This window comes from Brachyhypopomus gauderio, unplaced genomic scaffold (genome assembly GCF_052324685.1).
Source record: "Brachyhypopomus gauderio isolate BG-103 unplaced genomic scaffold, BGAUD_0.2 sc65, whole genome shotgun sequence".
In the NCBI taxonomy this organism is placed as follows: domain Eukaryota; kingdom Metazoa; phylum Chordata; class Actinopteri; order Gymnotiformes; family Hypopomidae; genus Brachyhypopomus; species Brachyhypopomus gauderio.
The window spans coordinates 294371-316651 of NW_027506886.1; the positions used below are offsets into that span (position 1 = coordinate 294371).

The following is a 22281-nucleotide window of genomic DNA, read 5'->3' on the forward strand; positions in this document are numbered from 1 at the left end:
GAAAAGCGCTTAATGTATCGTATGGTAATATTTTAATACTTAAAGAATTGAAGTTAATCATGTAGGGGCGACATTATTAGGCGGTCGCTCGTGGCAGGGGAATTAGCTCAAATGGTAGAGCGCTCGCTTAGCATGCGAGAGGTAGCGGGATCGATGCCCGCATTCTCCAATGCTTTTCCCCCTCTTACATGCATTAATACATATACGTGTCAAGTACATTTCTTTTTGTTCATGATACACACGAAACGGGCTTACATGATAACTAGTGAAGCTACAACAATACAGTACACCAACAACATGCAAGAAAATATACTTTATTTGACCTGCCGATGTGTATGTAATCCGAGCTTTTTTTTTTTCAAAAAGCTATACGGTTCTGTACAGCAAAACATGTCAAAAAGACCTCTGGGAATAAATCCAAACACACATATTTTGTTAACCAACCAACAAACAGACAAACAAATAAATAAATAAACCCCCACCCCTGCAAAATGGCATCTGACATCCTGTATGGTCATTCTTATGTCATTAATTCCAGAAGAACCTTTGGAAGTCCTATAACATATTCATAAGATACAGGTACATAGCTTTACACCTCTTTGTGTACTGTAATGTAACATACGTTTATGTATAATATGCAATGTTCTTTATACATGTGCATTTACAAGAATCTGGGATTAAACGTAGTCCATGTTGGAAAAAACATGGTAATGGTAATAAAGTATCTAGTTGAGGGTTCCTCTGCAGTTGTCTGCTTCACACAGGCAGGGGATCTTCTCATCCTCAATGGGAAATTTGTAATCATATGTAATCTCCTCATTTATGGCAATTGGCTGGCGTGAATATATGACTATCTTTTTTTTACCTTCAACTGTGATGATTTTAGCGTAGCAGTTCGGCTGAAAGAAGGCGAAAAGACACAGCAGGTCAATGGTCTGTGATTAAAAACAACACTTAAAGTACGTAATAATATGTATGTAAATATGTAATAATCAAAATATGTAATAATCAAATATTTCCAGTCCAGGATAATTTAGTGCTTTTTATCTTATCAATTGATTATAAACAAGCTGCTATTCAGCATGAGGGAGCTGACAGTGCTAACAGCTCAGTGACCCACTAATCCACGTTCACACTTCCACCTGGTCCTTACGTTGCAGCTGTGGTTGATGAACCGGGCCAGGTTGCCACACTTGGTGGCATCAATGATGGTGTCCTGGTCGACCCGGAACAGGTAGCTGCTGCCGATGCCTTCCTGCTCGTATTTCCTCTCCCGCATGTCCGCTATCACCTGGAAGTAAAACCCATCACAAACCCATTTCTGTTTACTCAAGACCGAGCCAAAAGCAAACAGCAGTGTTGTTTGTTCTTCCGAGGGGGAAAGATTCATACATACGTTGTTTTATTTCACCTATGCCAGGTGGAGCTGGCCTGTTTCAGAACCCCTGCACTAAGCTTGGTACTGTCCATGCCACAACACACTTTCTATACTGTCAATAAATCAAGGAGTGTTCACTGGCTGTCGGTGCAGGGAGAATATCAAACCCTATGATCCTACAGTAACACAGTATGACGCTTGGTTACACAGTCTGACACTGGGGCCTTAACTGTGACACAGTCTGACCTGTGACCTTACGGTCACACAGTGTGGTGCTTGCGTCTCACCTGGCGTATGCTCTGTCCCACATACTCAATCACCATCTCATCGGCCATAATAGGTTCCTCTGCAAACAGGCCCCAGTCATGAATGAGACTCCTGCTGAAACGTAGCCTCTTCTTACGGAACTGCAACCACAAACACAGCAAAATTATGTTTACTAAACCGAATTACAGTATATATTACTGTATATATGTAACTGTAACTGACCACTATTGTATTTCTGCGCAATTTAAAAGGTTTTGTCACCAAATGTGCAACTTTACAATACTTTTATTATGTGTTTGCCCGCCACACCTTGAGCTGGTTGAATTTGAGCAGGTCGCTGTCACAGCTGAAAGAGGACAGTAGGCGGCGCTGTTCTGCACGGAAATCTGATCCAGAGCGTGACGACGATGAAAGCTGAGCTTGGCCATATTTGCACTGTGTGGATACAGAACACTCTGCATTTTCATGACCTACAAATCTGCGTAATCACACCTACCTTAAAATGGTTTATTTCTATTCTACAGTAACTTTTATTCTTTTGTTAAGGTAACTTAAAATGGACAGTGTTAAGATATGTTTAACTTATTATGTTTTCTGTGTGCTGTATGCATACTTCACCTGAAGAGTTTAATAAATATGTTTAACTTATCATCTGAATTAGTATTGTCATTACAGGACTGGTAATTCACCGACCAAAAACCTAAATTGCAATACAAAGAATAGTATTCTGAAATTAACATCTAGTGTTCATTCTAACTGGACACATGAACTCTGTAAGGGTCCAGCACTGATAGTTGATCACTACAGAAGTTCATTTTGCTGTGTGGGAATAAAGTCTTTCTCCCACGCACCTGTGGGCCGGGGGCCGCTTCTTCAAGGGGGTTCTGTGTGTGACGGAGGTAGCGCAGTTTATCTCTTTTGCTGATGATGTAAAACCCCTCCGTCCTTGCGGACCCGGTCGTATGACGCCGCACGCCGTCCATCCACACTTGCGATTCGTCCGGAATGCTGGTGGGTGCAGAGAGGTCAAGGAAAAGACACACCCATCGACCTTGTTGTCAGTTAAGACCCTGCTGTTAAAACGCAACTCAACAATCATCATTTTCAGCCACATTAATATCAAGAGTCAAGAGTGAATGACAGCAAGATCGTTTAGTTAAGGATATGTGGGTGATGGACCCAGTGTGTGCCGGTGAGCCAATCGCAGCCGCCGTCCTGCTGGAGCATGTGCTCGTAAGAGGTCCGCAGATGACCGATCTCCTCGGTGTTCACCCCTTTTGTCCAGACGGCATGGATAAGCAGTCTCTCTCTCCGCTTGGACCGTCGGGAAAATCGGCGCAAGTGTGGGGAGCCATGGGACAGTGTCCTCTCTTTTCTCCATGGATACAGGCACTCTAGTTGTCTGTGGTCCTCCAGCCTCCTTGGGTGAAACCGGTCTTCTGTCCTATTCTCTAGTCCCCGCAAGGGTGTCTTACATTGGGCCCCTGCGTGACTGGTTTCCCTGCTGAAATGTGGAGCTACACCCATGGACTCCAGATATAAGGGGGACCGACTGACCAAATCCATATTTCCATTTCTCCTTTTGAACCGAAGCCACCGTTTTCTTTTCTTGAGACGTTCTGCATCCAGATGTGCTGTTCGATTTGAGGAGGCACCCGAACGCTGTTGTGCAAACTCTCTCTCCTCAACAAGATCTGGAGGCGAGGGGCTTAGTGTCTCGGAGGCCGTGGAGGTGGGGGAACAGGAAGAGGAGCTGGCACTCCGTGTCCGCCTGCGGTGTGTGTAGCGTGGGGGCTGGTCACTCCAATAACCCCTCCGTTGAATGGGAACCTCACCGTGGTCAGACAGGGGGGAGGTGGGAACTATGTCCCTTCCTGGAGTCCTGGGGACCCCACTGGCCACGCGGGGTGATGGAGAAGGGGAGAGAGGACAGAACAGGCCGTGCCACGCCATCCCGATTCTGTCACGTGACAGAATCGCCGCGGAGACCGGGAGCTGCTCGTGCTTGGAGTGGCTGCCGGGGGTTCTGGGGGTTTCATCGTAGGTAGGGTATGAGGAGGTAAGATGAAGTGGGGACAGGTCCAGGGGTGGAGAGGGGAACCGAAGGAGGCCGGTGGGGGAAGGTGGAGGTGGAAGGGGAGTGGGAGGAGCAGGCGAGAGAACTGGAGTCTCCACCTCCATCTCAAGGCCTCCACCAGGAGTGTGGGGCACTTCCGCTTCTTCAGCAACGGGGGGCGACAGTCTGTGCCTAACCTCAAGGTCGGGGTCACTCTCAGCCAGAGAGCCAGTAGGCGTGGGAGGTCTGAGATTCCCATACACCTCAGGGCTGTCCAAGGGTCGCTCCCGATACATCAGTTCACTTTCAGACTGTGTCTCCATCCCCTCATCTACAAGCATAAATATATGTGTGCACATTTGCATTTAGCAAGTTAGGAACAGCAAGTTCAGCCTTAAATCTTATATCTTATATCCTTATTTATGCAATGAAAGGTTAGGAGCATTACATACATACAAACATCTTTCATCTAGATCCAAAGTGCACGTAAGAATGTGAATCATACCAGAGGAGAAGGCTTTTGAGGATGGAGAGCAAGGGAAAGGGAGTTCTGAATACCGGTCCGAAGGGAGCAGAGCGGGATCAGACAGCTGCAGTTTGTTAGATAAGCGCTGTGTGACTGGATCCTGGCGGTCGTAGCCATGCAGAAACACTCTGACTCTCAGCTCCTCTTCTGGACTAGCATCTGACAGAACAGAACGGCATGACTAAACTCTGACCTGAGATCAGTTCGGACACTTCACGGTATAAATGCTGTACACGCATATGCAAAGTTAATAAAAGATTCAAAATAACAGCTGTCTGATCTACATACTAAATTGTTACCAAGTTTGATTTTAAACGGTAAGTGTGGTATTTATATCACATTTATGAATACTATCTTAACCAGCAGGGTTACATTATGGAAGTTCAGAACCTAATTGACAGAAGGTACAACATACCAGTATGCAGAGAGACCTCTAGTGGATAAACACTGCAAATAAGGATTTGTGTCCAACACTTTGGATAATCACAAAATGTACGTAGGAGTGTTTTCTTAACAATCGCGTTGAAGGAAATGTCAAAAGCAAGTGTAAACCTGAATGTTACATTTTGCTCTCCTCAAGAAAGAAATGGTCTTTATTGAAAGGGTTCAATTTGACCAGAAGTCTGTTACCTAGTAACACCTGATCCAAATCTTCGTGGCTGGCCAGTGGAGCTGATGGGGTTATGGGCGGCTCTAGCTCGTCGTCCAGGGAGATCACAGAAGAACAAGCTGGAGTGCGTGGTGCGCCCTCATCTTTCACATCATCTTCATCATCCTCATCTGATGAGATCCAAATCTCGTCCACCAGCCTCTCCTGTGCAGGCCCGTCAGAGGATGGGTCTACACCCATACCCTCACAGTCCTCCTCGGACTCAGATTCCAAGGAGTACTGACTCTCTTCAGACAATCTGAGATCACACCTTGATGAGGGGGTGGAGTTGCGATCCAGGTGCGGGGAGGATAAGGAGTCTGTGTGCACACTTGATGACGCTATGCTAATGACCTCTGAGGAAGAGCAAAACCATTCATTTATTCATCTCCTAAAACATCTCCTAAAATCAGGACTTTAATTTGTATATATATAACACCACTTTAGGATGTATATTGTAGCAAATTACATCGTTGTTATGAAACTTTAAACAATACCTTCATCTGAGTGATCTTCATCTTCCTGCACACCTGAATGCCTGTCTTCATCAGTTTCATCTTTTTCTTTATCATCATCATCATCATCCTCCTCCTAACATCCAAATATAGAGCATGAGGAAGATTGGGGAATAATGAGGAAGAGCTCCAGTATTGGTTTGTAACCACTAACAAAGTCAAAAATCGCCCACTATCATATGAGATTATGGCTAATCCCAACCACCAGCATGTGAGAATATGGCTAATCCCACCCACCAGATAACTCTATTCCTTCACTGTTATCTCACATAGATGGAAGCATATAGCCCTGCCCACACAAGTGAAGGAAATACATGAGTGGACAATGAGTCCAAAACATCCTGTTTCTCTGGAAACTCTCTGTGAACTACACAGATCTCTTTCTGCCTTTCTACCTCTCATTTTTATCTCGATCACAACAGTTTGAGTGCAGTGTTGGTTCTGTTGTTTGCATTTAGCTACATGCTATACCTGATCTGTGGCAGGCAACTCTGTTCTGTAGGTTTCCTCCTTTCTAGAACCTGGTTCTTGTACATTAAAAAAAACATTCTCTTCTTCTTCGTCTTCGCTGTCCAGCTCGAGGGGCCTGGCGTGCCGCCGTTTCACCACGGGAGTCTCGCTGTGCGTCTCAGATCTTTCCGCTGCTGTGTCCACCATGTGCGCTGCCTGCAGTGCTTCTGAACACAACACAAACACTCAAACACTGGTGTGTACAGCTACAGGTCACAGATGAAACAGGACAGATGAAATAAAGACAAAAAAGTGACAAAGCTACAGTTAGCATCACTTTATAAAAACATGCAGAAACCATGTAGCGTTTCTAAAATTACCCATTACACTTTAAATATTTCCGTCTTTTGGGAATGACATTCTGTGTCTGAACTAACCAGCATCCTCAGAGAACACCTGACCAGGTGAGCAGGGGCGGGGCCTTTTGGCATCTGTAGAGTCCTCTCCAGAGGTATCCTTTCTTTTCACCTGAACATATACAGAAATAACTTTTTGTTTTTGCCTAACCACTGTTTTAAAGTTTCACCCACAAATATCCAGAGAGCACAAAACCTCTAGAGGTAGATTGGGCAACCATTTACCCATTACAGAGTAGCACTATTATCATGATGATGAATGAGAACTGAAATTCACTGAAAAATTCTTTAAAACTCCTACTGAAGCAAATTTTCAAAGTCAGACAATTGTGTTTGAGTTGCAACTGCAGGATATCATGTTGGGCTGAGCGGAGTGGACTGAAACGGGTTGGGAGAAGCACCTTGAATGAGGGCAGTCGCAGGGCGGAGCGCAGACCCAGACCCTGCAGGGTTACGCCCAGCACCAACCCTGGACCCAGGGCCATGTCCTCTGGTGCCAGGCTCTCCGTGGTCTGCCATGGCTCCAGAACTCTGGGCTTCTGAGTCTCTTTACTCTCCACAGGCAGCACAGACACCTACAGGTGTGACGGAACACACACCTTCACCTTCTGGAGAACCAAGTACTCATACTGTCTAGAAACACAGCTTCACAAACACCTTTCACCCTTAGTTATAAATACTTAACATTTAATTCAGTCACGTTTAAATGACAAAGCAGAACAAAACAAAAAACAATATTTCTATTCATATTTCTACTACTTCTATTTCTTAAATCCAAGTGAAATGTTTTATATACAATAATTACATTACCTTGGCTGAATGTACTTTCTCATCCCACCATTGGTCGAATGCGGAAAAGGCCACGCCCTCAACCATCCTGCGAAGGATGTCTTTTTTAACAATGGCCCTGAGCTCCTCAGCTACAGCAGCCAGAACCCCCTCCAGCGTGGCCTTGTGGAGGGGTTGGTGAGCAGGAGTGTACCCTGGAGGGGGCACTGTGGGATCAAACACAGGGAGCAGGGGAGGAGGCCATGGGGCTCTGTACCCTGGGACAGCAGTCAAGACAGAAGAGGGGTTGGGGGGTGGCAAGGAGCGGAGCCTGAAGCCATCTTGTGGAGCCCCTGGAAAGGGTGGAGGAGGTGGGGGGATTGGGAAAGGAGGGGGAAACACTGGCTGGGCTTTCCCTTGTGTTATTCTGGTAGGTATGGGAAGAGGAGCTGGTGGGCTCTTCCACTGACGCGGCCTGCCGACGTTCTCTGTGGAGCGACTTGGTGGAGGGTAGAAAGTAGAAGGGGGTACGGGCAGGTTCGGGGGAGGTGGGGTGAGTCGGACTGGCGCTGGGGGAGGTAGAGGAGTAAATCCACGCAAGCCGGGTCCATTTTGAGGTAAGATCCGGGGAGGCGGGACAGGGTATCCAGGTGGAGGTAGGAGAACTGGGGGTGGAGGAATCCGGAATACTGGAGGAGTGGGTGAAGAATCTCCACTGCCTGCCCCAAGACCAGTGCACCGCTTCAAAGTCCCACCTCCTCTTAGAAAGAGCTTCATCTATGAGAGAAACAAGCATTTTTACTCATGGCCACTCAATAATAATATCACAAATATCACAAAAATCACAAATAATAATATGATTTAAAATGCTCTCTTTGAAAAAAAATTGACAGCTTTTACCACAGCTGTTTGGTTGGAAGGTGCCTGTGTTTTTAACCCCTGGGTTGAGATTACAGGAATCGTAGAGAGGTGCTTGTAACTTGACAGAGATTCCTCCTCTTCTTCTGGAGAGTCTGGGAGTGGATCGGGACTCACATCTTCAAAACCCGACTCAGAAGAACCCTCTAGTTTTGGTGCAGAACCACAATGACCAGCTGCTACGGAGAAACCTGGTGTTGGTGAGGGGTGCAGGGTTTGAGGTAAAGGAGGTGCAGAGGTGTGATGGAGATTCGTCAGTACAGCGTAACCCTCAGAGTGCGTGTTTGAGTTTGAGCTCTCGTCGTGCCGGATTGGATCGGAACCCTGACCATCCAAAAGCATCTGAATGCGGGAGTCGAGGCTGCTTAGTACTGGGTCTGGAGCAGGTGACCCAATGGAAGAGCTTCGTTCTGGCTCTGGCCCAGGGACGGTGCTATGATCTTGGGTTAGCATCTCTGTTGTGTGCCCCTGTTTCTTCTCAGGTACAGGAGGAGGGGAGTTGCATGGAGATGCTCTGTTCAAAGATGTTTGGAGGGCATTTTCTAACATTTTCTCCAATGGCTGCACACAGGATTCCACCTCATGTCTATCTGCATGTCCGATACCATTGGGTGTTGGTATAGACGGCTCCTTTTGATCATCTCCTATCGAGGGTTTAATAGCTGGTTCATTGCATGCAGGCAAAGCATTCCGCCCCCAACAACCAGTGGGTTTGTTCATGCTACTGCTGCACTGGGTGGGAGACACATGGGGCTGGACTTGAACAGGTCCGGTTCCCTGAGATGGATAAACAGGCACCAGGCTGGTTGCAGGTCTGGAGCGATGGTGTGATCTGTTGAACACAGGTCTGTGCACGTAGCGGTGCTCAGGTCGGCGGTTGTAGGCGTTCTGGTATTTAACCCCCCATGTTCGACCTCTGTGCCCACCGCAAGGGTTCCTGTTCGTTTGGTTAGACTGGCACGCTAATGCCATTGTCCCTTTAGAAGACTTATAACTTTGAGTGCTAAAGGCAGCCTGTCTCATGTTTGGTTTATGTGAGGTCAGCTGCACTGAGTTCTGGCGGCCGGACTGGGATTCGGAAGAGAGAAGAGGAGCTAAATGTGGGATGAAGGCTTTTGAGCTCTGGTCTCCAGGCGGCTGTGTGTCTGTCCGGTGGGAGAGATTAGAAGGTTCCTCACACTGGGGTGGGGTGCCTGGGTTACTGTGAGAAAGTGGAGAGGTGTGAGGTGTGTCCTGATACTGCGGGGTCGGCCAGAAGCTACTGGGCGTATCCTGATGCATGCTGGAGTAGGCGGTGTCCATGGAGAGAGGGGTGGAGCAATCAAATGGGGTGGAGCCAGACAGCATTGATGAGGAAAGTGAAGACAACAACCCATGTGTCAGATACTTCACTGAGTCATAATCCTGCAGAAAATAGACAAATGTTATGCCAATTAGCTAACAGACAACAAAAAATTGATCCGTTAAGTGAAACTCTTGTAAGCTTGAGTTCTGTTTTTCACCATATTAAATAAAATCATCAGTAAATCAATAAACATTAAATTTCAAACATCTATTAACCAATCATTTCTAGACACGAATGATATAAATGCATTATAAGCACACCTAAGTCATTACATTACTGACCTAAGTCATTACATTAAAAAGGTTACCAAAGGTCATGTTTCAGGTGCAAGACAGTCTGAAACCACAACCTTAACCTTAAACCTTACCTCAACACTAAACTTAAACCCAAACTTAAACCTTACCTCAACCCTAACCTTAACCCTAACCCTAACTCAACCATGACCCTAACTCAATCCTAACCTTAACCCCAACCCTTACCTCAACCCTTGCGCTGACATGTTAACACTGAAAGCTAAAAGAGGAATTAATGCGTAACAAACTCACACTGTTGGTGTCATTTCTGTCGGGTGGTGACTGTGGGCCCCACGATGGAGCAGCTGCAGGGAGAGTGAATGAGGTGAACAACCCACTCACGAGCAGCTGGAAGTATCGCATCCTCCTTTCACCTGTAAACAAAGAGAAACCAGCAAGACACTCACAGGACTATAATACCATTTACTCTATGGCTATAATAACATTTACTGTATGACTAACATTTACTCTATGGCTATAATAACATTTACTCTATGGCTATAATAACATTTACTCTATGACTATAATAACATTTCCTGTTTGACTATAATAACATTTACTCTATGGCTATAATAACATTTACTGTTTGACTATAATAACATTTACTCTATGGCTATAATAACATTTACAGTTTAACTATAATAACACTTACTCTATGACTATAATAACATTTACTGTTTTACTATAATAACATTTACTGTTTTACTATAATAACATTTATTGTATAGCTATAATTAACATGTACTGTATGTTACCTTCACATATTTTCGTTATGAGGTGTGAGGAAGTTATCTCTGATATTAGGATTGCCAATTGTAGCAGGACCTTAAAATGCAGTTTGAATGTTCAATATATGTTCAGAGCGCAAATTAAATCTAACAGTTAAGGGAGAACAGACCCAAATCCCACAGACCAATCAGGTTGTTAAGGGAGAATAGGCCCAAATCCCACAGACCTGCACTCTTTTAAGCCTGGAGTGTGTGTGCCAGGTGAAGCAGAGTGCTCACCGTTTGGGTCCAGCTCAACACGAATGGTGTTTCCCATAACCGTGGTGTCCTGAAGACTCCTCACCGCTGCATTTGCTCCTTTGACTGTTTCAAAGATCACTTTGGCTATTCCTAAATGTTTCTTATTCTTGGGATTATACAAAACCTCCACCTCTTGTATTTCTCCAAACTTCCTACACATGTCCGCTAAAAAAACATCCTTAATGTTGTCGTTCAGCCTGGAAAATGTCACCTCCTTTGGTAATCCAACATAATGCTCATCAGTCTGTAAAGAGACCCACTGATTAGTTGAACATTGTCAGAAATTACAAAGGAATCACCAACATAAGGCAAAGATGATACAGATGAGACAATTCATAAGACATTTATATCAGATAAATGATATTTATATCAGGTGCTACCTTGAACTTGGGAACTGGGAGATCCGAGTCTTTGAATCGCGTCCAAAAACGAGTGGTTCTTGGATCTCGTGGATCATCCACAGGGGATAATCCAGGATTCTGAAGAACAGGAAATGATATTGTATGTTATATTTTATGATATATGTTATTGTTATATATTTTATTCATTAAGTTATTCTGACGTATCATTGGTAGAGTCTTATTCGCCTTTGCAGTCTAATCGCATCATCTAAATAAACAGCCTAACGGAGCCCCACTCACTGGAGCGCTGAAATACTGTCCATCATAGCGGTAGAGTTTTTCAGCTCCGACGTTCAAAGCCGGATCGACAATCAATTTGTAACTGCTCCAGTTCGGTGTGCGGTCCTCTTCAGAATCGAGACTTTCTGTTTTTGAAAATAAATCAAAGAGAAAGATGAACGACAACCCAGAGCTCAACGACAGCTACATCTCAGCCGCACGGGTCCTGGCCTACAGACAAAACAACAGACACTCACCGTTATCTTCTTGTTCCTCCTTTTCGCCACTTTCGCTCATGATTCGCAGTCATTGTATAGTGTTATAAGTTGTCGCTTCACGTTAAAATCAAACTCCTCTCACTACAAGCAGACGGATAAAGGTTTGGCTTTGCCTCTTTTGAGCAAGGGACTCGTCTACATTGTGTGTCTCCGCTCTTCCCCAGGGGGGGCAACGTTGCGGTTGCATCACAACAGGTGGAGTAACCTGCCCGCCCCACCCGTGGAAACGTTAGGTGCTTACCCATCTCTTACGACGTGGTGACAAATACACCATTTCTATACTCTACAAAGCATAATATTATAGTATAATATTAACGCGGGAAGGTGGGTATTAACAAAACATCTTTATTAGGTTCAATATTGTGGCCATCATAGGTGAGCGCGTGATTTGACTGTTTAATCTGATTTATGTCTGTAAAGCGTCCTTTCATTTGTTACTTAAGTCGAGCCCGTGCCAGCGCTATAGGAGTTTATCAGTCCCAGCACTGCTGTTTCTACATGCGGTTATCGCTGCTGGTTTGAGCGGGGTCTGGCAACCAATATATACAGTGAGTAGTGTCCGTGTGGCCCAAGAGTCTACGCGATGTTGGAGGATGGCTAATACCAACTGTGACCAGCAACAGATGGCTACCGACCCTGCACTTACAGGGCATTTTAAAAACGGAATGTTTGTAATAATGATGTTGTCCTGTTTAGCTGCAAAACCGCAAAGATCACTCTGATTAGGCTTTGTTTTTAAATGCACATGGCACATACTTGTATAGGGAATTTTTCTTTTACTGTTTTAACAAACTAATATTTCACATAGTTCGTAAAGCACCGTTATCGCAGTGTTGCAGCGCCCTCTCCTGTTTGCCTTTTGGTTTTGCCTTTTAAACAATAATTACCTGAGATCTAGTGTACCTGGACATAAAGTTGATTGCGTCAAATGAACATAGAAGGAATCTAATTGATACTTTCATACTGATTATTATTGCTGTTATTGTTACTGTTGAAAAAGATTTCAGTGGAAATCTTGGAAATATATATATATATATATATATATCTTGGATATATATATATATACATACATACACACACACACATATTGGACAAAATATTTGATTCATAACAATGTGCCAGCATCCTGAGCAGTGAGGTCTAGTTTCTTATTGTCCTGTACCCGATGTCCTCATTGATACATTATTTGAACAAAGTCAAAGTCAAATTTATTTATATAGCGCTTTTTACAACACATGTCACAAAGCAGCTTTACAATCCTATGGGTCCAGATCCCTAATGAGCAAGCCAGAGGCGACAGTGGCAAGGAAAAACTCCCTATAGGGTGGGGAATAGGAAGAAACCTCGGGAGGACCAACCCATCCTCCATTGGGTGGCCCACTAGCAGAAGTAACCCGTGTAACATCTGAGTAACCTTTGACCTGAGTCAGATGCTTGTTTTCTTTCTAGTAATTCTCATGGAAAATAAACTGTAAATTGAGATGCCTGTGAAATGTGACACTTGTGAAATGTCACAGAGGTGTGTAGGGAGTTTCAGTAGGAGGGCGACTGGGAAGGCGGGAGAGAGGGCGTGTGTGTGAGGGAGGGGGTGTGGCTGAGGCTGTGTGTGTGTGTGTGTGTGTGTGTGTGTGAGGGAGTGGGCGTGGCTGAGCATGTGTGCGTGAAGGAGTGGGAGTGGCTGATGGTGTGTGCATGAGGGAGTGGGCGTGACTGAGGCTGTGTGGGTGAGGGAGTGGGCGTGGCTCATGACGTGTGCATGAGGGAGTGGGCGTGACTGAGGCTGTGTGGGTGAGGGAGTGGGCGTGGCTCATGGTGTGTGCATGAGGGAGTGGGAGGGACTGGGCATGTGTGTGATGAAGTGGGAGTGACAGAGGGCGTGTGCGTGAGGGAGTGGGCGTCTCCACTGAGCGCAGGGCTCAACGTGACAATTATATTATTGATTAAATCTTTTCTTTCGAGACCTTCTAATATTTTGAAAGTTTACATGTAATATAAGATCAAATTTAATGCAAAATGAAAATTTTGGTCTGCACTGTCACTAGACCAAATGTGATGTAAACTCAGTGAATGGAACCGGAGCACGGTGAATAAGGGAGCACAGGTCTGCATTATGTACTTAATCAATAGGTAATACGTTTCTGTATTTGTCATAAGTTTGATGTATCATAAACCATGTTGTAGCTTGATAAACCATAAGGGTATGTTCTTGTGGCTGAACTTTGATTTGACTGCATTTGAAATGTAAAAATTTGCTAATGTCATAGCACAAGAAAAAAGATATCCGGAGGGGTGATGGTGAAGTGATTCGTTCTATTGTCAAGCACCAGAAAAATGCATACATACATCACAGGTCCCTGCGTGAATTCCTGAATGCACGACAAAGCACCTTCAGAAGGAAAACCACATTCAAAAACAAAGGAACACCCATCCTGGACATGCTACCTACAGCACAGCATAATTCCAGAGTTCAGAGCTATAAAGAAGAAATTATTTTCATAACATAACCACGTCCTCTACCCCATACACTAACCAATCAAAAGTCTGCCGACCATTACAACTTTAAATATCAAATACTATAATTGTAAAATTATTTTATTGAATTTGGATAAGATGTTGATTATGACTAAAGCTCTGGTTATGTATGTCTTTGATCTTATTCAATCTTTTAGCCAATGTGTTAATATAACAAGAATAATATGATTCTACACACTGTACATTCAGTAATTGCCACGTTTAGTGATACTTTGCTGTAGTGCTACAGTACATCTGGGAGATTCAATCTATTTGTAAGCAGGACCTCAACAATGAGCCAACCAAATGGCCATCATGGAAATGCTGTTAATTACATCTGTGATGTGATGTAGAAATGTGTAGTTTTCCAGTTATGTCTGTGTAAAGGCAGAACGCAAAGACCCAAAGAACACCTGAGGCAATGAGCCTTGGCACCCACCGTGTCCTGCATACACGTGTAAGGTGACTACAGCCAGACTGTGAAGGTTGAGGTTTCAGCACCATGGAGAGCAGGGACTTGTGGAGTGAATTGCTGTCAGACTAAACTTAAATCCTAGTTGCAGATGGAATGATGAAGTCATAACACAAGTTAATGGTAGTTTTTTGCAGTCTAATACACTAAGACACTGAAACAAAGCATTGCATTTTCTTCTTGGTGTAACCAAGTCCTCAAAAGCATAGTGAAACATGAGAATTCAATTTGAGGGGATTTTTAAAAACTGGGTGCTGCAAAAATTGTATTAGACTAACCAAAATTTGATTACTGCTTGTCTAAGAAACATTAGGAAACGCATACAAACATTTTTCAATTTTTAGCTGACATTGTTGGTAACTTTGCAAATACTTGTTGCTAGCTACCCATTAAACAATAGACGCAGATAAAAAATCACCCAACCATAGCTACTACAAGCACCAGCTACATAGGCAAATATTGCCATATATAAAATACAGTCGTGCACTCACTGACTGTTCCCTGAAAAAAAAACTATTTATTTCGCTTGGCAAAGAATTGGCCAGTGAAACGCCAGAACATGACAGTACGACTTTATTGGAGTTTGAGACAAGACCCATTACATCGTCAATGTCCTTAGCTATTCTATGTAAATCTCACGAGAGTACATGTATTTAGAGACATGCCCACGATTTTCAACACAGGTGGCTTTAAATCTGTCATCAAACGTGCCAATCACTGTCATTGTAAAAATATGCTTGTGACTATTTAGCGCAGAGAATCTGCGCCCGTATCTTCTCTACACCCGTACTGAACCCAAATTCTAAAGAAGTTGTTGGTGAAATATGCTGTCTTTGCCCCCTCAGAATAACGTTACCAGAGTCAAGCACCTCTGACGTACTAGAAGCGCGTCACACCGGTTGTGCACCACACTACTGTAAATCACGCACAGTAAGAATTGGCATGGCGCCCTGGCACTGCTCCACCGGGGACCTCATGGACCAGGAGACACGGGCGCCCCCTGCTGGCCACACACCACCACCCATCCCGGTCGCCCACAGGCTTTCCCAGAACTGCATGTGCCAGAGCCTGGGGGTGGACCTGGACCAGGCAGACCGGGAGGCCCGCCTCAGGCGTTCCTAAGCGACCAATGCGCCTTGTCTGTCCGCACCCAGAGCCCCCTCGACGGCCTCTCCTCCGCCGGTTCCACCCGCAGTCTGACGCACGACTCCACTTCCCCCGGCCCCAGGCACCCTCGGGTGCCCCGAGAGCCATGTGAACACGAGTGGTTTGCCAAGGCAGGTGCGGGCACCTGGGCCGACGTCTACTCGCTCTTCCGTGATGACCTGACCCTGCTGGCCAAGCGGGACATTGTGTCGGGCTACACCGTCCTGCACTGGATCGCCACGCACCGGGACCAGCGCGTCCTCAACACGCTGTGGTACAGCGTGAGCAAGGCAGGCCTGCGGTTGGACGTGGTGGCCCCTCCATCTGGCCGCCCTCCACGGCCACAGTAAAATGCTCCGCCTGCTTGTGCAGAAGTTCAGGGCTACAACGTGGGACTACAGTGGCAAAAGGAGTGGCAGTACCTTGAGAAAAACAGGGACTGGGAGCTGCTCGAGCTGCTTGGTGCCCCCCAGAGGGCATCGAAGGGTAGTGCAGGGGCAGCCGCCCCATCTGCTGCAACGGTGAAGAGACACTGGTTGTTCGCTGCGTTGTTCAAACGCAAACCTCAGCTCAGAGTCTTCTAGGGAAGCCAAGCTGTGGAAGGTCTACGTGCCAAAAAAACCCTCCAGCCAGGTGAGCGGATGTTGGACGACCACGTGCCCTCTCATTAGCTGTGGAATAATTTGTGTGTGATCAGAGTCCGGGCCTCATTGTATGACATATTAAGTGTGTTAAGGAGTGTAAAATCCTTTATTTTTATTCATGTTATATTGTATTGAAAACGCAGTATTCTAATTAGTTCATTAATGAAATACATTTTGTTTTACATAATACATTTACATAATATGCCACCTTTTTTCACAACTCCTACCCTTACCCTACCTCTTGGAACCTGATAATGTACCAGACACCCACACATTGAGTTATCTGCATCTTCTTAACGCAGCGTCTTTATGACCCTCAGGTTGCGGACATCTCCCCTGGCCTGCGTGACGAGGCAGTGCGATGGCTTGCTGACGTCCACCGCCGCTTGCAGCTCTACCCAGAAACCCTCTGCTCCATCCTTGACCGCTTCCTCTCCACCGTTAAGGTATGGCCGGGCCATCCCAAAGCCGATGGTGGACCTCCTGTTTGCTGTTCTTCATTAATACCCCACCATGTTGCTCTGGAAAACTTTCATTTGTACAAAGGCCAGAGGTAGACAGCATACAGTACTACAATATCGCTGTAGTACAAGAATCACAACCGAGCAAACAACCTTCCTCTGTCACCTTTAGCCTGATTGTTGGGGCAGAATTGTGTTCCAGCCTGTCTATACTGACATCGATATGTCGTTGACAACACAAAGCACTTCTGGATAAGAGTATCGCCCAAATACCGCACTGTTAAAAGTAAACGCTATGACCGCTCAGTGCTGGAAGCTGGTGGGCGAGCCGTGGTGAGGATACAGTCATGAGAGCTCTATGCATTTCCACAGAGCTGCCTGCAACACTCGCCTTTGATGTCATCATCCCTGATGTCATCATTCCTAGACTGATTCACGGGCTTTGCTTTGTCACGTCTGACTTCTGCTGGCAATCACACGTCACACGTGAGATGGCAGGTGTGGTTCTGCATCCTTGTGCAGTTTCAGTTCAGAAGGTGAGCGTTTAAAGATTTGTGTACCCTCCACACAGTCCTGGAAGGGTGGCCGTGTACTAGGCCCTCGCTGACCTTGCCTCTGTCATCGAGACGTAAGTGTGCGATTTGGAGGAGAGCTTTCGTTCTCAAATCATTCTCGGGCTGGTTGTCCGGGGACGCACTTGCTGTGTGACATTTTCTTTTTTTTACAAATATGTTGATTACTTTCTAAGTGTTCCTTTTTAAGGTGAATATCAATAAGATACTTTCAGTTTTCCTTTAAAACAATGTGGGTAGATGTCACCTGGCAACGTGTTGTTTTACATTATGTAGTGATGAGTGATAATGACATGGTACATATGAATATTTGGATTCTGTACCGTGATTATTAGTGCAAGAATACTGTTGAGACATGTAGAGATGGAGCAGTTCCAGCGGACGCTCAAGCTGACCACAGCTTCAGTTTAAAGGATTAGGTTCCATTGTGCTTGTGCTCTGTGTACGGGAGTGACGGAGGTTCTCGGTCTTGGGTGGATGGTTCCTCTGCAGCCTGACGGAGGTTCTCGGTCTTGGGTGGATGGTTTCTCTGCAGCCTGCTCCACCGGCATGTTGGTGGAGGTTGAGAAACTGCCATCTGTCCAGATCATGTGACCACAGGCGCATTTGAATAAAGCCTGACAGTGTCTCCCCGCAGCTCCCTGTTCACACGCTATTGGTCAGCAGAGCAGGAAGTGAATGAAGGAAGTAAGGGTGGGGGGATGAACATGCAAAGATGTGCTCCAGGTTCAGTTCCCAGCTGTGCAACATGTAGGCCTCCAGTTCAGCAGTGGAAGACTTGGTAACCAGTCATGTAAGCAAGGCTGCATATATGTTATCCCCCTGTACCACTCACATACTCACACTCACTCACTCTCCCCACAGGCGCGTCCTAAGTACTTGCGCTGCATTGCCATCACCTGTTTGTTCTTGGCTGCCAGAACCAGTTAGGAGGACGAGGTGAGTTGCTCTGAGGCCACCCGACTGAGTCACCCAGGGCAAGCACCGCACAGACAGACGGCTGTGTGTGTGTGTGTGTGTGTGCCCACTCTAGCACTGCACAGACCCTTTACACAACACATTAGACCACACACCCAGGAGAAACATGACGTCAAGCTTTGTGTTGTGTGTGTGGGTGTGTGTGTGTGTGTGTGTGTGTGTGTGTGTGTGTGTGTAGAGACTCCCCACTCTGAGAGAGCTGATCAACAGCAGCGAGTGTGGCTGTACTTCCTCTGAGATCTTGAGGATGGAGAGGATCGTTCTGGATGAACTCCGTTGGGACCTGCACACTGCCACGCCATTCGAGTTCCTTCACATCGTGAGTGTCTCTGAACGCGCACACACACTTGGGAAAGCGGTTTCTCGTACTCCCGTGCCACCAGTCATGCAGACATGGAAGTGATGTCACAAGGAGGATTGTGTCAAAACAATGAATAGATCAGGACCACGAAGACTGTGTTTTCTCCTGTGTCCTCACTTGTGATTCATCAGGACCAGCACTGACAATAAAGGTTAGGGTGTAAAGTGGAACTGCAAGTCAGGATGAGTTGAAAAGTGTACTGTCTGTCCTAGCAACATAGTTCCCTATTAAAGTGCTGAGACATATTCTCTCTCTCTTTCTCTCTCTAGTTTCATGCAATGGTATTCAGCTGTAAAGCAGTGCCGCAGAGCAGTGGCTTATCTGGTTTGAACCGGTCCCAGCACCTGGCACTCCTTACCCAGAAGCTGCTGCACTGCATTTCCCCTCGTCACAATGCAGCTGGAGACACTTTGCCCTGATTGGTTCACTCTCATTGTTAACCCATCTCGCTCTTTGCGCTCCCAAAATGCTGGATTTCTCCTAGTTCCAAAAATTTGTAAGACTACAGCCGGAGGCAGAGCTTTCTCCTTTAAAGCCCCTCAGTTATGGAATACCCTTCCAGCTCCAATCTGAGTTTCTGACACAGTGATAATCTTTAAATCTTAAGATTGACTTAAGACTCACCTATTTAATCAAGCCTTCAATTAATATTGTCCTTGTAAGGTGTGGGGCTCGGGGGGCCCCAGACGTTGAGATTTCTGGTAATCTGATATGTTGATGCTGTCATCCAGCTGTGTCATGGCATCACTCTAGTGACAATGACTCAGTGAGCCCTCATGACTGTGGTCACTTCCGAACCCCTCCCTTTAGTTATGCTGCTATAGATAAGCCTGCCAGAGCCACATGCTAATCACTGGCACGTGAGCTTTGTACGTTTAAATCAATGGTGGTTTAAATTGATTTCCCCACACTCAGTTTATATTGCCTATCTTTTTGTATGCTTCTACCCAAGATGACTGCATGCAAGCACCTACAGGCACCTGGGAGATGGTCTGGCTTGCCGGTGGATGTACTGATGCCAGGGTTGGATGTGCCATTGCTGCAAGAGGACATGCTGATGCTAGCTCCTACCTGAGGCTCACCATCTACACTGAAGGGACTGTGACTAATTGGCCGGGGAACAAGAACCTTAACTATAACTGTAGAACCACCTTTTGTCCACAAATACGGACTTGTTCTAATGGGCCGCCCAATGGAGGATGGGTTCCCTTTTGTGTCTTGGTCCTCCCGAGGTTTCTTCCTAATCCTCAACATCATAGGGTGTTTTTCCTTGCCACTGTCGCCTTTGGCTTGCTCATTAGGTATCTGTACCCATACGATTGTAAAGCTGCTTTGTGGCAACATGTGTTGTAAAAATCGTGTAAAAATGGTGACCCCTGATATATATAATATAATAAGTATATAAATAAATTTGACTTGACTTGACCTGCTGCAAAAAACTCATTGTATCCTTAGGACCAGTGGCGTGCACAGACATTTTGGGGGGCAAGTGCTCAGGGGGGAAAAGGGTGCTTTTTAGCACACACGGAACACTTCATTATAAAAAAAATTATACGCACATGTTTAATGAAATTTGACTTTTATTTGTAACATTTTCTAAACGTGAGTTTTCAATGGAAAAAAGTCACACCGCCAACTGATAAAATCCATATCCAATATTAACTATATACAGTCATTGTTAAGTCCTTCAGTTAACTTCTGTTTACCCTCCACTTTCTGCCGGCCTTGTTGCATATATTTTGCAATTAGTAAATCAATATAGGCCTACAATTAAGACAGTAAAAAGACCAAAAAGTAGGAGAAGGAGTTATAAGCTACTGAGAGTTTTCATTACACGAATGCAGATGGGCATTTTTCACAGGTAATGGGGAACTTCCCGTTTCTTCTTTCACAAATGAATGTGTTAATTTTTGTTGCCTAATAAAACCCATACAACAGAAAACACATAGATTTGCTAACTCTACCTTAATTATTTGTATTAATTATTTGTACGTTATCCATCAATGATCTGGGCTAGAGCGACTAGTTTATCAGGTGACCAGTCGGCTAAAAATGCTTAGTAGTTTGGTGCTGTATGAGACATTTTACTGCACAAGAAAATGATTTCACATTGGGCTTAGAGGGCAAACGGTACGATTTTACTTGATGTGTATGTGACCTGGCTGGTGGGGACGGGAGAAGAAGTCTATCTGTGAGCGTGTGTGCTGTGCTGAAGACGCTTCCTTCCACTCGCTGACCTGAACTGCTGCTGCAGTGCATCTGGTGTTAAAGGAAGAGAGAGGTCGGGTGTGTGCAAGGTGGTGGCTCATTCCAGGGCATTGTTTTTAATCGCTCAGGTTTTCAAAAGATCAAACCGACCTCAGTACAATGTTAATAATATTAATAATTAAAAAAAAAAGTTTTTAAATGGCACTTTTGTTGATAAAGGGCAGAGTTGGTGGTGCTTTTACCACCTGATGTCTATGTCTGCACGCCTATGCTTGGGACTGTAAAACCAGTCCTTTATCTCTCTCTCTCTCTCTCTCTCTCTCTCTCTCTCTCTCTCACACACACACACACCAAACCAAACCCCTTGGTAAACACCTCCCTGACTGTTTTACCATAAGAATACATTTTTAATCTCTAAACATCCTGAAACTCAGCGCTCCTTATTTGAAGGCACCTAGACTGCTGCTCTGACCTTTGGTTTGATGAACCAAAATGGACTAGATCTCCAGCAGCCTAGTCTGGTCTCTGTCCATCTCATTGAGGGAGATGGTGTGTTCTTTGGGACCAGCGTGTTGTCTTGCCGGAGGATGCCGTCGGCCAAGAGCAGATGGACGTAGACGAGTACTTTGACGGCATCAAGTGCCTCTACAACGAGGACAGTAATACAAATATTTATGATTTGATTTTCCTTCCCCTTTCATTAATTCTTTCTTTCTCATTCTCTCTGTCTTGCTTTCTTTCTCTGGACTGGTTGATCTTTCTTCACTCCATGGTCTGACTGTTGTTTCATTAGGTGTGTGTGTGTGTGTGTTTAATGGTGCTGACCTCCCCATAACTTCTACTAAGACAGCATTAATATGGCATTATTACAGTACAGATCATGTCCTCACACATCTGCACAGATGTGAAGGTGCAGTAATGAGTGGAACTTGGAGCCCTAATGGTCCAGAGCTCCAGTCCCAGTGTCCCCTCCCTCCGCTGCTGCTGCTCTTCCCTTCTTCTGCCGTCGGCTCTGCTCTCCTCTGGAGGACTGAGGACTGTCACCTCTGCTGCAACATGAATGGAAAGATTCAAATAAACAGAAACCAGCGTGTACTATGCCACACCGACTACGGTTCTTTGTTCTGTGTGTGAGGTTAGGGTTAGGGATTAGGGATCTGGACCCATATGATTGTAAAGCTGCTTTGTGACAGCATGCAGGGTTGCCAACTTTTCAAGATCGCTTGGAGTGAGATTTGAACCTGGGGGGGGTATGGCGATGAACGAAATGGACACAAATTATTAAATTAAAGTATTATATCGCAATCGATCGCCAGTGGTTGGCGCCAGAGCGAACTAGTAACTCATTGAATCATAGATGTGGATCAAATGCGTGTGTCTCACGCTCAATGTGTGAGAGTTGGCAACCCTGCAAATGTTAT

General features: G+C 45.4%; 1 protein-coding gene, 1 long non-coding RNA gene, 1 other non-coding gene and 1 pseudogene across 11 annotated transcripts in view; 2 read left to right on the forward strand and 2 right to left on the reverse strand.

The window, feature by feature from the left end:
• Nucleotides 1–96: 96 nt before the first annotated feature.
• Nucleotides 97–169, forward strand: trnaa-agc (transfer RNA alanine (anticodon AGC)). The gene has a single exon. It is a non-coding gene; the product is annotated as a tRNA-Ala (tRNA).
• Nucleotides 170–304: 135 nt separating this feature from the next.
• setd1bb (SET domain containing 1B, histone lysine methyltransferase b) lies at nt 305–12160 on the reverse strand. The gene is made up of 20 exons (XM_076989080.1): nt 11487–12160; nt 11251–11375; nt 10990–11088; nt 10589–10853; nt 9834–9955; nt 8273–9347; nt 7926–8134; nt 7068–7802; nt 6659–6832; nt 6279–6369; nt 5863–6068; nt 5374–5467; nt 4858–5232; nt 4207–4386; nt 2812–4032; nt 2497–2660; nt 1955–2080; nt 1666–1785; nt 1154–1291; nt 305–899 (listed from the first exon to the last, which is right to left on the reverse strand). The coding sequence occupies exons 1-20, from the start codon at nt 11524–11526 to the stop codon at nt 726–728; spliced, it is 5733 nt and encodes a 1910-aa protein (XP_076845195.1). The 5' UTR covers nt 11527–12160; the 3' UTR covers nt 305–725.
• Nucleotides 12161–15432: 3272 nt separating this feature from the next.
• Nucleotides 15433–19334, forward strand: LOC143490313 (uncharacterized; annotated as a pseudogene).
• A 910-nt stretch (nt 19335–20244) lies between these two features.
• LOC143490375 (uncharacterized) overlaps nt 20245–22281 on the reverse strand; it is a 63898-nt gene continuing 61861 nt past the window's right edge. For 7 of the 9 annotated variants that reach the window (XR_013124951.1, XR_013124950.1, XR_013124948.1 and 4 more), the window contains one exon: nt 20245–21909. This is a non-coding gene — a long non-coding RNA (uncharacterized LOC143490375). The remainder of the gene's footprint in view (nt 21910–22281) is intronic. The other 2 variants (XR_013124952.1, XR_013124946.1) reach the window with 2 other exon arrangements.